The 14,039-nt window shown below is 38.8% G+C and overlaps 3 protein-coding genes and 1 long non-coding RNA gene across 9 annotated transcripts in view; 1 reads left to right on the top strand and 3 right to left on the bottom strand.

The window, feature by feature from the left end:
* Positions 1-283: 283 nt before the first annotated feature.
* LOC109111782 (homeobox protein Hox-A1a-like) lies at positions 284-4,444 on the bottom strand. Its single transcript, XM_019124773.2, has 2 exons — positions 3,805-4,444; positions 284-3,591 (listed from the first exon to the last, which is right to left on the bottom strand). Exons 1-2 carry the CDS (start codon positions 4,442-4,444, stop codon positions 3,239-3,241), a joined length of 993 nt encoding a protein of 330 aa, XP_018980318.1. The 3' UTR covers positions 284-3,238.
* A 300-nt stretch (positions 4,445-4,744) lies between these two features.
* Positions 4,745-11,854, top strand: LOC122148810. The gene is made up of 2 exons (XR_006162630.1): positions 4,745-4,882; positions 11,494-11,854. It is a non-coding gene; the product is annotated as an uncharacterized LOC122148810 (long non-coding RNA).
* LOC109111781 (homeobox protein Hox-A2a-like) lies at positions 7,086-11,494 on the bottom strand. The gene is made up of 2 exons (XM_042776584.1): positions 8,512-11,494; positions 7,086-8,006 (listed from the first exon to the last, which is right to left on the bottom strand). The coding sequence occupies exons 1-2, from the start codon at positions 8,876-8,878 to the stop codon at positions 7,861-7,863; spliced, it is 513 nt and encodes a 170-aa protein (XP_042632518.1). The 5' UTR covers positions 8,879-11,494; the 3' UTR covers positions 7,086-7,860.
* The window catches only part of LOC109112316 (homeobox protein Hox-A3a-like), a 28,859-nt gene continuing 26,581 nt past the window's right edge, over positions 11,762-14,039 (bottom strand). For all 6 annotated transcript variants that reach the window (XM_042776576.1, XM_042776575.1, XM_042776580.1 and 3 more), the window contains one exon: positions 11,762-13,288. In XM_042776576.1, the coding sequence (XP_042632510.1) occupies positions 12,504-13,288 (785 nt within the window). In that variant the 3' untranslated portion in view covers positions 11,762-12,503. The remainder of the gene's footprint in view (positions 13,289-14,039) is intronic.

The following is a 14,039-nucleotide window of genomic DNA, read 5'->3' as shown; positions in this document are numbered from 1 at the left end:
AATTAATTTATGTTAGACATTTATGTAAACATCAAAACCGCAACAGTGTCCACATTAAATGGCCAAGCTAATTTTTTTTTCTCTTGTGCTCTCTGTCTCTCGTTATATTTCAAAGTGACCAACAGGTGTTTACCATACTTCAGCAACCTGCCTAAACAGACCAAGAAAATGACTAGAGACTGGTGAAATACAATTTTTGCAGTAATTGTGTCAGTCACATAAAAATATCACATAAAATAAACCATTTGTCACAAAAAAACAAAAAACAAAAAAAAAACAACACTTGTTAATGCATTTTTCTTCCCATTCGTAATGGCCTTCAGACATCCACCATTAATTTGTGTTGACGCCTGTAAAAGGTATGTTCAGTGAAGCCATTTAAAGGGAATTGCGTTTAGTAATATGCCCTGATTTTGGTAAGTTTGCGTTTCTTATAGATGAAACTCTGTAAATTAAATTATTTTTGTTTTAAATTATAAAATTTAGCACTCAGTGTGAAAATCTTATATACAATAATCTCAGGGCTCAGTGACCATTCAATGACCCCGGGGATTTCTTTCGAGGGTCAGGTCAATGCAAAGTAGCATCCCTCCTCGATTTCGAAAACAATTAGTCTTTAATTGAATATGTGCTTGAAATAATAAATTTTTACAGCAATAAAAACATTATTATTATTATTATTTTATTAAGTTGTTATTATAATCATTAAGTTGTTGTTATTATTATGGGATAATTAATAGAGGTGAGTTCTAGTTTTTATGTCGTAGCATATACTTTTTTCACGAACGCTCTTTTCGATAATTTGCTCTCTTTCATGCTCACTTTTATAGAAATTTAAGTTACATTTCAGTTTATAATACTTGGTTATAAGTTTCCTTTAAAAAAAACACGGCAAATAAATAAATAATAAATAAAAAACATACTCATTGTATAACGAACAAGTCCATTTCTCAACGTTTCTTAAATGTTTTTTTTTCTTTTTTTCTTTCTTTTTTTATTGTAACCAGTTATTGTTATTGGCGTAGCCTACCTACACTGACAAGAACATAATCGCATATATGTTTTCACAGTCACGAGTGCTCCTGCTTAAATCTGGTGATTAGAGACGGAACAGGGTGACATTCAAATCCCAAAATGGAAATTTAAGATTGATTTGCGTTTATCTCCTCTATTTCTTTTTTCTGCTACTCATTTCAAATTATTAGGTAAATGTTTCTCTAATGCTCATTTTTATTTTATTATACTTTTTTTGTATTTTGATAAAAATATTTAGATAAATTTATCGAGTTATTAACTTTTTTCAACCCAATGCAATGCATAATAAATATATTACTATTAAATTCAGAGGGCCCTCTTCTGTTGATATTTTTCGTCACTTCAGCATGAGGACAAATCAATTGTGGACAGTATTTTCAGTGCGTTCACATGTGTGTGCATGTCCGACAATGTAGAGACAATTCATAAATTGATAATTTAAAAATTCATGTTATTCATAAATTTAAAGGAATGTTATCTGATATAACTTATTATTTGATATTATTTGATATTATTCAGCTGTAATTCTAAGCTATTACTTTGCATTGTTTTATAAAGTACATTAATACGATTATGTTTTTGAACATCAACTAACAAACACACAAATTGCGCCTTAGAAAGAAGAACTTACGCACCCAAGAGACCAGGAGATATTTAGGCTCCATGCAGACTCACACGCAACCCTCATGTTCAGGTGGACTTCAGGTGGCTCAAACAAAAACGTTGTGAAGGTAGAGAAAATCATTTTTGAAATTAACTAAAATAAAAAAATATATTGTGTGTTTTAAAGACAGCATGCCAATGGGTCCTAAAATATATATTCTGTGCTCAGTGGGCAGCTGTTTGGTCATGCCTATATGAATGTGAATGTGAATGTGTGTGTGTGTGTGTGTGTGTGTGTGTGTGTGTGTGAGAGAGAGAGAGAGAGAGAGAGAGAGAGAGAGAGGGAGGGAGGGAGGAAACGACAGAAGATATCTTAAGTCTACTTGAACGTGATGTTTAGCCTTCAGATCTGTTATTCAGACTTTTTGCTCGTTATTTTACGATGTTACTGCCTTACTGATAGGTTATGATATGAAAAATCAGACATGTCATGAACACTGATGGAGTCAGATCGACTCATCCTTGTCGATAGCTGAGATGATTTAATCGATGTTCTCTCTTTTTTTGTTGTCCTCCGTTTCCCTTCAATAAACAAACAGGTCAATAGGGTTGTCATCACGAATGACCGTTACAGCATTGCGCATCTTCTTTCGTGGATAATCATGCTTACCATGTGCTAATAGCTTTGTCCCTGAGGAAGAAACCACTCGCGGATGCATATATCAGTTAAAAAGCCAGAGAGCGAATTATCTGTGGATTGGGACAATAACAAGCAAATCGATGAATCAAGCATAACAGTACGACCAGAAAAAAAAAAAAAAAACTCAATGGACACCCATACCTAAACGTTATGGTCTAGGTTAAATAACTTGTAGATTAAGTTTCAGGATAGAAGGAAATATTTTTTGACATTTAAGTGTGGCTGTGTGAAGCTTATACAAGGCATTGACACCATCAAGAGTAAAACACCAGTGTTCAAATATATTGTTATTAAGAGAAATTTTAATTCACACATTTAATTCACCCGTATCTTGATCGTTTTCTAAAGCATGTTTCTAAAGGAGACTTGAGCTTTGACTGATAAAACTCAGTACGACCGGAAGACAACTTTAAAAAGTTGCTCATCGTGTTGCAGAACTCACAACACATACACAACATCAGGGTTAACACTATGCACAATCCAGAAAAGTTGTCATTATGTTCAACCAAGCCTTTGGAGAAGCCTTTTGATTCGTCTCTCTTAATAGTACATCCCTTAAATATATTGCACTATTTCTTTTGGTTCTTGAGGTAGGCATTTTGACAAATGGTGCAAGTCTGACCAAAGACGTGTAAAAGTGCAGCATTTGCTATTACTGTGCACGAAAATGCACAAGCAACTTGTTATTTCTAGGTGCTTGACAAGGTGCCCAAGACAATTACCAGTCATTTCACAATAACACAGCACATACTGAGTGGTCAAAATCTGTAAATTGTGCACTGGCTCTGTATGACACTTTCACTGATGTCACATGATGATTTTGACAATAACCTTGACACGAGAGTCACTAACAGTACTGCAATATTATTAACAGGTTGGCAGAACAAACATGAGAGCCTTTTAATTCGAGGAGTAGGCATCAACAGTTGGGGAAGTTGGAGAGGGTGTGGGTGGTGCGGAGAGCGACTTTTCGGATGCATCCTCCTGGTTTTCGTGACTATCCTTCACTTCGGACTGAGATTTGGGCAAAAGACCTTCCTTTTCTCTCTTCTTTTGCTTCATACGACGATTTTGGAACCAAATCTTCACCTGAGTCTCGTTCAATTGAAGCGCAGCCGCGATCTCCACCCGCCTTGCGCGAGTCAAGTACTTATTGAAATGAAACTCCTTTTCAAGCTCTGTCAGCTGTTTTGTAGTAAAATTGGTGCGTACAGTGTTTGGCTGCCCACCAAATCCATACTCTCCAGCTTTCCCTGAAGAGAGACGCTAAATAGATTAATAAATGAGTGTGTGCAAGCATAATCTCACACCAGTTTTCCAGAATTTTACACAACCTTGTTCAAATAACAAACAAGTCAGTATTTGTTTGCTTTTTCATTGATAGCATAAATACTGTATCCGGGAAAAAATAAATAATAATAATGGTAAATGAGACTTCGACATGTGAAAGTTCTCCAGCTACGCACCTGTTTTTGGCGGGTTCCGTTTAACCTTCATCCAGTCAAATGTCTGCCCTGTTGACACGCAATCTGATAGAGGTGAACAACATGCGTCGTGATGAGCCACATGCAGAGGGGATAGCGGATTTGAGCAGCCCGCCACAAACTTAAGGTTTGCTTGATCCGAACTATTACCATAAGTGGCTGAGGCGTACTGGAACTGGCCATGGAGGTGAACATTTCCGCTACTGTAGCCATGGCGATGGTGACGGTGCTGCACAACCGTGGAAGAAATATTTCCAGAGTAAACTAAAGGGCTGCACTGGGGAAAGCTCACAGACGAGTCCACATCCTGATTTAGGGCATAGTGACTGTAACCGGCGCAAAAACTTTGAGTCGCGTAACTTGGATGGGCGCTGTAGGTAATTGACAGAGTCCCGGGGGACTGGTACGAGCCGACTTGATGTGGCTGAGGGTTAATTGAGTCTTGTGATGATCTACTGGACATGTACCGCTCGTCCCCACTGCAGCTATTTACCCTAACAGCACACGATGACTGGAATGATGAAAGTCCGTGGTCGCCATGAAACGCTCTGACTGAGCACGAGCCCCCGCCACCTCCATCTCCACCACCACTTATGGCCGAGAAATCTAAGAATGTGCTCATTGTGGCATCTTCCTTGGCTTCTCTGCGCGTGGCTGCCACACTGACAGATCTTTGGGCCCGGGGACTGATTAATGTCGCACCACTCACCCGGGGTTGAGCCGAGCCACCCTTCTGCCTCCTTCAATCAGTCGTGGATTGGGGAGTGTCCGCGCGCTGGTGATATGAATGACCAGAAACAGTCACGTGGGCTGGGTCAGCCAGTGATCAGTTGTTCTGTCTCATCTTGATCTTAGTGGCCTTGTACTGACAGGTTGTCGTTAAACACCAGGCTTATGTAAATGCCGACCTCTTGTCGATAAACGTGACGTAGGCCCACCTTATCCCCCCCATTGAAAGGATGGATTCGCTGGCAAAGGAGCAAGGAGGGACGTTGTCTCACAGACAGCGTCCAGGCAGCAACAAACTGGTGTATGGAAATATGTTGAAGAAATGCGTCAGGTAAGATGAGCTCCAAAAAAACCACAGGGAATTATGTAAAGTGAATGATTTTTTTTTCTGGTCTATTGTATATCTTGCGTCAGTTGCGCTGCTTTGTGGCTGCTAGGATATAGTCATCAGCATTTGTCAAGTTGGCTTTGTGTATAAAAAATGATAAACTGGTTATAAAACTGATTGTATTATTTATCAGTATAGGTTACCTTCTTATTAGATTGTTTTTTTTATAAATTAATAAGGCTGAGTCTTAATAAAAAGCCTGTGCTATAAACCTATTGTTGATTTATTGCTATAAACGATTTTCTATGTAAAACCTATGGAAATTTTAACATCTAGCAAAAACGAAACAGAACTTTGTCACATATTGCTTGTTTTGCTGAATGATGTTTTGTTATCAGTGGTCAGTTGTAACAAGAAATAGGGTGCATTCTTATCCCCTAACCCTGGGCTGGGCAACTTCGGTCCTGGAGGGCCACTGTCCTGCAGAGTTCAGCTCCAACCTTGATCAAACACACGTGAGTAAGCTAATCGATGTCTTCAGTATCACTAGAAAGCTACAGGCACGTGTGTTTGATTAGGGTTGGAGCTACACTCTGCAGGACAGTGGCCCTCCAGGACCGAAGTTGCCCAGCTTTGCCCTAGCCTGGTGTTGAGCGGGGGGGCGTGCGCCCCCTCTGGATGAAAAGGAAATTTTACTAGAGATGTCCAATGTTATTTTTTTGTCCTCAAAATGGCGCTTTCCACAAGCTTCTGACGACCTAGTATTTCTCATCCTCTCTTCTAAACACATCTTTTTTTAAATGGCCCCTGACAAACAAGGCAAGAAAAATAACAGCTGTTGTAATGCACTTACTGTTTGTTTATTGGGGCTATTCTTCATCTTGTAGCGAGCCAGAGTAAGCTATTAACATAGCATGAATTAGAACCTTAAAGCAGATAGCCAATGCATTTAAGCAAAATGTGACTATACGAATCATTTGAAGTTTAAAAAGCAGAACCACCTAAAATCTTGCAGAAATTTTCAGTCACATTCACGTAAGACAATATTTGGGGAAGATGTTTAGGAAATGTGGGTGAGAAATATGTGAACACAAAAATATGCTTTCGTCATTACGATTATAATACTCTTTTATTAATATTAGAAATGTTTGGGGGAAAAAAACTTTTTAATATAGCGTTCATAAACCATTTCTGTCACGTTATTTCAGTCAGGATAGAAGGACAAGAAAAAAACCCCAAAGAGACTAAGACAAATAGCGTATGCCACGCGCAATGAAATATGTAGTTTATGAGTGTTTTGTGTAATCCTAATGCCGGATGTTAAAACGCCAATAAAAATGAATTATTATTAACCGTCCACGTGGGTTGTGCTTCAGGAACCAAAATCTTCTTAATGATAAACAGTTAGTGAAAACACTTATTTGGGCAGACTTTTCACAGGCAGTGATTGTCTTGGTGCTGTCAGCTTGCCTGAAAGACTTTGATTTATGAGTTCGTTATGGAAAGAAACATCCTCGGCATTTCCCCACGCGGAGCAGAGAAAAGAGTCTGAGACAAAGAGCCCAGCTCTGGCGAGGAAGCCATTTTTGAACACGGTTTTGTGATTTAAATTGTGACTTAACATTTTAAATGACATATTTGAAAAATGTACACATGAATATGTATAATATCAAATATAGGCCTAGTAGGAGTAATTATACAGTTATATTAATTTGCATCGTGCAGGATGGACAATATAATATTTCATAAGTAATTATTTCTGCACATTCATTCAGAGGTTTAACAAGTACTGATTTTTCGATAACATCTAATAACATTGTTTCAGCATGGATATCACACAAGTGAGAAACATAAAATGTGAAATTACTAAATCATTGTACATTTCACACACATTTGAATGAGTTTTTTCGACAAACATTTTGCAAAGCTGGCAAAGAATAGCCTATTGTAGACGTGAATCGAGTAAATGTTCATTTGTTTTGTTTTAAATTATTTATTTTTGAAGTGTTATGACTGGTATAATGTATTAACATTTCGTAGCAACTCAATAAATACTTAGAAACAGTTGTTGCAATTGCTATTAATTTGAGAACAGAATATTGTCTTGGCATTTGTATTTAGAAAGTATGTTTATTTTTACAAAAATAAGCAGCATACAACATACTCGATACAAAAATAAAAGTAATCTATTCTAAACTACTTCTGTTATGAATGCGTTTGGCCTATGCGTTATGTATAACTAAATACAGCGCACAGGGCTTATAGCTTACCTTCGTTCGATATGTTATCATAATCGCGTCAATTACACCCATCTTGCAAAAAAAAAAAAAAAAAAAAAAACATTTAAACCTCCTGGTTTATTCTTCCATTTGGTCACTGGTCCACTTTGATAATCAGCAGTTTGCATTTTGTAAATCAGCTGTAGTCAGAGAATCTTTAAAGAAATAAAAGTCTGTTGAAACATTATCTGGGATTTCCAGAGACGTATACGGTGCTGGCGAAGCTGCATCAGACAGACATGAGTCGGTCGAAAAAAAGTTTAAATCCTGCACAGACATGTCCTTAACAAGCGGGGAACCGCAGTTGTCCGGAATGGCACAACGGTTAATATTGCATATTATTGTCCCCTTGCCCAGAGCAGTAGGTGATTGACTGGAAACATATTTTAGAATTCTTTGCATAAAGCTGTTAGAAAACATTTCAAAAGTTTGCATGTCGTTATCATTACAGGACTGCCCAAAGACTGTTGACAGGTCGTTCTGAAAAGAGTTCGACTCTCTATCTACAACCCTTAATCTACCAAGACTCGGGCCACAAATCGAAGCGTCCTCGTCGCTCTGTGCACCATTATCCACGCCGACAGTTGTCTTGCTTAGCTCCCCCTGGATGTCGTTAATCTGGGTCTGGCGTATATGCTTCATCCGTCGGTTCTGGAACCACACTTTGACCTGGCGTTCTGTAAGGTCGAGAAGCGCGGCTATTTATACACGGCGTGGTCGGCAAAGGTATTTGTTGTAGTGGAACTCCTTCTCCAGCTCTGAAAGCTGTGTGTTTGTGTATGCTGTTCTCAGGCGGCGTGAACCTCCTTCTCTGCTAGACAAACCGCCCTCGGGAAGCTCGGGTGAGCCTGAAAAAATTAGTCCACAAAGGAACACATAAACACTTGTTATGTAGCTCAGTCAAACATATGCGAGCATGACAACACCTTGTCTATCGCAACATTAATGTAATCTCAACTGTAGAATGCGATAACACAATCTGATTAACTAAAAAGTATTGAACTATATATATATATATATTATAAATACAATAAAAATACTGTAGACCGCGAACTGCATCACCAGTGTGTGCGTGTAGCCCACCGACTACCATCTTCTAATGAATGCCTGAGCGGCCCCTTGAGCCACAACAGTAATCTATCATTCTCCATTACACGTCAGACATCTTAAGACCTTACTGATTTGAATTAAGCTAGAGAGTCAGACATTTTACAGAAGTCGTAAATGAGTATAATATGAGGCATAGCATGGAGAGGATAGTGCAGATATAAGCCTATGCTCATATTTTCGCTCAGACCTTTAATTACCTTAATTCTCCCCATCTCTCTTCGCTTAGGTTCTCCTAAAACTCACCTTTTGGAGAGAAGTAGATGACTCTCGCTGTAGGAGTCAGGGCGCTGGTTTGTATAAGAGGACAGTTTATCTTGGTCTTCTTTTCGCGCATCCACGGGTATTCCGGGGTCAGAGAATTGGCGTGTAGTGGGCTTCCCTCATCTAAGCTGTGCCGGGGCCCTGCAAGGCGTGACTGAGTCCAGAGACTCAAGCTTGGGATGGTGTGCTCGAAAGGAGGTAGGATAAGAGGGTGAGGGTTCGTGAGCGCTGAGCTTTTGATTGATGACTTCTGAAATAAGTCGTCAACAGGGGGGAAACAAGTAAGGCACTCCGCGAGAGATGGCCGACTATTGATGAAACCCGTCTCATGCTCAAACTCGTAATTCATTGCAAAACTGTTGCCATACGCCCCGAGAGCGCGGCATGGAATGTTTGGCTTTGTTGAAGTCTATGAGTTTTCGCTCTCTATTAAAATAGGCTATGTGGAGAAAAAATACATTAAAATAATTTTGTAATAACTAATTATGCCCGTATGTGGACCGCTTATATCGACAATATTGCATTTAAAAGGAGACTCGTTTGAAATTGGACCGAAAAATCATGTCACATGATTACCTCTACCCAATGGAAATTTGGGGTTTATTCAAAAGGATCCAGCTTGACAGATCGATCCGTGGAACTTCCTCGAGCAACTCCTCTCTTAAAAGGGAAGTCGCTGCTGTTATGTACATCTGTGTCATTGTGTGGCCCCGAAGCTTCATAGTCAATCCCAAAACATGCATATTATAATTAGAACCTCCCTTTTGACGCTGCTGCACAGGCACCTGCATTCTTTCTGTATATTGGTTTCATAAATAATGTGAGAGAATCAGTCTTCATCCAGTACATTTGTCAAATAAGTTACTCCTGCTACTTACAGTAGCAGCTGAAGGTATTTATTTATTTATTTTTAAATCTACCTCATTTGGCCTGAAAAGACAGCTGTTTCAGTCAAGCTAATAGTACAATTAATATGGCACATAAATACAATGAAATCACATATCCCCTCCCCCACACGCAAATCTATTTACGTAACGTTCCACCTATCGATTCTTAAGATAGACTGGTTAGACAAAAACATACAGCTCCATAAAACAAACCCACTTACAGAACATTTTATAAGGTCATCAACGATAGTAGAAATGAAATAGACATTAAAATATGTTATTATTCTATCAAGCCCTATAAAAATTATTTACAAAATAACGCGCAAGATAAAATGCAAATTCAAAGTCTGTATATTTAACTATGAAGGATACACTCTCGCTCGCTCTCTCTTCGATGGGGATCTGCGTCGTTCTCAGTAAATATTTGAAGTAGGCTAAAACGCTTCCTGATACCAGATGTTTTCAACTGGAAGCTTTGTCCATACCCGCTATGTTTGAACAGTGAGGATTAGAGTAAGTAGGCTACTAAACACCGTAATATCACATAAAACCTTACCTCTGCTCTAGCTTGTTAATATCACATAACACTTTACCTGTACTCTACCTTGTTTCCTAATTCTACCTGGCATTGTGAAATCTATTTTGTTGGCTCTGTGGCAAATTGCTCCATGATGTTTCAGTTGGTAAATCGCTTTGGATAAATCAATGCATGTAAAATGTAAACATAGCCTAAGTGAAGTAATTTTCTGAAACAAAACTACTGACGTTCAATATAGATCTTTTGGATTAAGATTAAACACAAATTTATTTTGTTACGTTTTGTTTTATTCTAGACCGGGAGGGGACTGTCTACAAACATTTAAAGATTTTTATTTATGTTTTGTTGTTGTTGTTGTTGTTTTTGCCGGTTTGCAGATTATGCAGCCCGATCTCAAGGCAATTCGCGTTAGATTATGCGGAAATATGTGGATTTTGTTTAAACTAAGGGAAAATAGTTTGTCGTTTGTATTCAGTGCTTATATACTAAACAAAGAGTTCTAGAAGCATGCGCGTGATCAATCTTACTTGCCAAAAGGTCTGACAGCCTCATGCCCCCACAACACATTTCTTAATCTACGCAGATCAAATCCTGGTAAAACGAGAGGCTGGAAAAGGCTCCATTAGAAATATTTGCCCGTCTCTCTCGATCATAAACAGACTTAAAGTGACCTGGCATTTTCAGATTTACATACCCTCAGACATAAACTTTCAAGGAGCAGTAGTTTGCTATCGATGAATAAGTAGTTTCTTTCATATTGCATAATTTGATAAATGAAAGGACACGTTAATGTTGTTGTGTTGTTAAACAGCACGTTTGGGTTCTGGAGTCATCAAGAAAAGTGGTTACTATGTGGGAGATGGCACTCATTGGAAGTCGGTGAAAACATGGCCCTGTTTTTTTCCCCATGAAACCCATAAACACTTCTTGGGTTAACTTTAAATTGATTAACTTTGTCTCGCGCAAGCTCTTGCTAACATTATGCCATATAAGGGTATAGCCTTCTATAGAATTTTACAGGGAACTACAAGGTACAAGTATTGCATTTATTTATAACATTAGGACAGTGATGTAATTTGATAGGCTAAATAAAGGCTTGTGAAAAAGGGTATTTTTGTTTGAAACTATAGTTGCTTGTTGCTTTTTTTCTTTTCTTTTTTTTTTTTTTTTACTAGCAATTCGCTTTTTAACCAGTGTACTACACAACAAGGCTGCTAGTCATTTAATTTAAAGTCATTTCGTGTAAAGTGAAATTATGAAACATCATTATTGATATTAAAGATTGGGTCTCTAAATTTAGATTCAAAATTGTGAAGAATTATTTGCCAATCTCGAGTAATATTACTAATGACCACTGACCATTTGGACCATTGAGTTTCAGAGAATTGTGCGTTGATGTGTTTTGTGAGTGTGTGTATTTATCTCTTTCTCTGTGTTGCTTATGTTACATTTGTATTTTATACATTGAACTGTTGTTGTTCTAAACAAGGGATGGGCTCGAGCATTTCAGAGTTTTAAAGACTTTTTTTTCTCCCACAGGCACTGCTGGAGGCCTGTAGGAGACTGTCACGACAATGGATGGGATTTTTTGCAATTTTCACAAACTGCATGACTGCAGGAAATGACGACGTACCACTTATACTCAGTAGTTTCAGTATTAGATTGTTTCTCCTATTTCTAAATGCCTTTCAGTCATTTTATAAAGAGCAAATTATCTGCTTATTACATTGCTAATTTTCTTTAAAAAATTTTAAAATGTTTTTTTTTTTTTTGTATAACCCTTCTTTTATTAAGGCAAATACAGAAGTCAATTAGTGTATTTTATTTCTTCAGAAGTGGAGCAGCATGGAATGTATGACATAAAAAAAATGTTCGAGCAAATAAAAGTTTGAGTATCTGATCGCAGTCTCTTTCGACTCTAAGCAACACATGATTAACATTCGCATACATTGATTAATATTGGAACTCATTGACCTTTGATAAACAGTCTAGCCTGTTAGCACTTGTTTCAGCACTGAAGTGACTGGAAGAATCCCGGGATCCGGTTTCCTTTTACCCATTATCTGAAGGATTTGGGTTCAAAAACACAATCTACTGTCTATGGAAACAAATAAATACATTTGAAAGACCTAAAAAACATGAGTTCACGCTGTTTAAGATTAAGACTGTTGAATAAGAAATCGTGTTCATATGCATCCTTCCTCAAGTGCAAAATGCAAAACAGAAAAGGAATCGTGGACTGAGGGGAATTTTGAAGACTTTGAAATTCACGTTAAAAAAAAATCATAAAACTGTTCTCAAACCCTGTTTCAGATTTCCTTAATGTAAATAGGACTACATATTCCCATGATGCCACGACATTTGAGCTTTGAGGAACTTTAATTTCCTTTTTATGTATTGAGTAAAACCAACAACAAGGTCGTTTCACCTGAGGCTATGTCAGGAAAACTAGGCTATATGAACCAAATACGCAGCTGTAGGTGGCGAAAAACGCAGTCAGACGGAGCACAAATGTGTGCAGACTGGAAGAGAAATACATGGTATCGGAACTATAGATGCGTCAGTTTGGGCGCTTCCTGAATTCTTTCCTGAGAATAGTGCGGTGTAAGTTCTGTGAATGTGCATGGGTTTGGTTCGCACGTTCCTTGATGATGGCTGTTTCCCATGGTGATAGCGCCATTGTAGTCTATATTGCCTTGAGGTGGATGCGGTAGATGTGTCAGGCCAAATACCGAGGCCCCCATCCCCACCAAAGAATCCGAGTAGCCTCCACCACCACTGACATAAACCGGGCTACCCTGCACTTGCGTCCCGTAATTGTTGTTGCCTTGAAGATGATGCGTGTCGTATTCCGGAGTGGCTGTGCCAGTCCCTGGATACCGCTTCTGAGGAGGCGGGCAGTTATTCAGAGGAGGTGGGTATGGGTTGTACGCATTAGGCTGGGGTTTGTTATAGGATGCTGGAGAGGGTGAGTCGTAGGGCACGCTGTTAACCAGAGAATGCATTGAACTTAAATATGCACTCCCACCCCCTCCTCCGCCACCGGATGACAGAGCTACGGGACTGTGAGGAGACTGTGCTCCAGGAGAGGGCATCATTCCTAGCCCCTTCTGGTCCTTTTTGTACTTCATCCTGCGATTCTGGAACCATATTTTAATCTGCCTTTCCGTCAAGTTGAGCAGATTTGCCATTTCCACTCGTCGCGGGCGGCAGAGGTAACGATTGAAGTGGAATTCCTTCTCCAGCTCTACAAGTTGAGCAGAAGTGTATGCAGTACGAGCGCGCTTGGAGGCGGCAGAACCGGGGGGACTCTTGTCTCCAGCGCAGCTCTCTACTGTATCAGGGCAAGCAATAAAATGAAAAGCATTATTTCGCATGTCCCAGTAAATAGACCTCACTGTACAATATTCATCATCCATTGCTTTTGCTGTTGTTAAAAATACTAAATCACTCAAACCCCTGCTGTTACAACATCACACACAATGTAATTGTGCCATTAAATATACATTTCTATATAATTCTATACATTTTAAGGATTGTAGGGTAAACCAAGCACATTATAACTATTTCAAAAACACAACAGCTTAGGATACTTCTTCTCAGTATAGCTTAAAGGGATCATATGACGTCGCTAAAATGAACATTATTTTGTGTATTTGGTGTAATGTAATGTGTTTATGCGGTTTAAGGTTAAAAAAACATTATTTTCCACATACAGTACATTACTGTTGCTCCTCTATGCCCCGCCTTTCCGAAACGCGTCAATTTTTGCCAGGTGTGCTCTGATTTGCCAGCTATCCAGTGCGTTGTGATTGGCCGAATGCCTCAAGCGTGTGACGGAAATGTTAGCCCCTTACCATACTGCGATGCCGAGACAAAAACAATAAAACCCATTATAAATGAAGCATTTGTTCCATCCACTGGGGACATAATTACTGATTATAATGACTAAGACTGTCTTTTTACCATTGCGTTGCATATTGCGCTGCATAAACATAAAACCATGCCTGCATTTGTGATCTGAGAAACGACAAACAACAAGCACTACTCTACACTGCTCAAAACTTGCGTTTGAATCGTCAGTG

The sequence above is a fragment of the Cyprinus carpio genome, chromosome A19, assembly GCF_018340385.1.
Source record: "Cyprinus carpio isolate SPL01 chromosome A19, ASM1834038v1, whole genome shotgun sequence".
Taxonomy (NCBI): domain Eukaryota; kingdom Metazoa; phylum Chordata; class Actinopteri; order Cypriniformes; family Cyprinidae; genus Cyprinus; species Cyprinus carpio.
The sequence above is the reverse complement of the archived record's forward strand: the minus strand, read 5'-3'. Positions and strand labels throughout refer to the sequence as shown.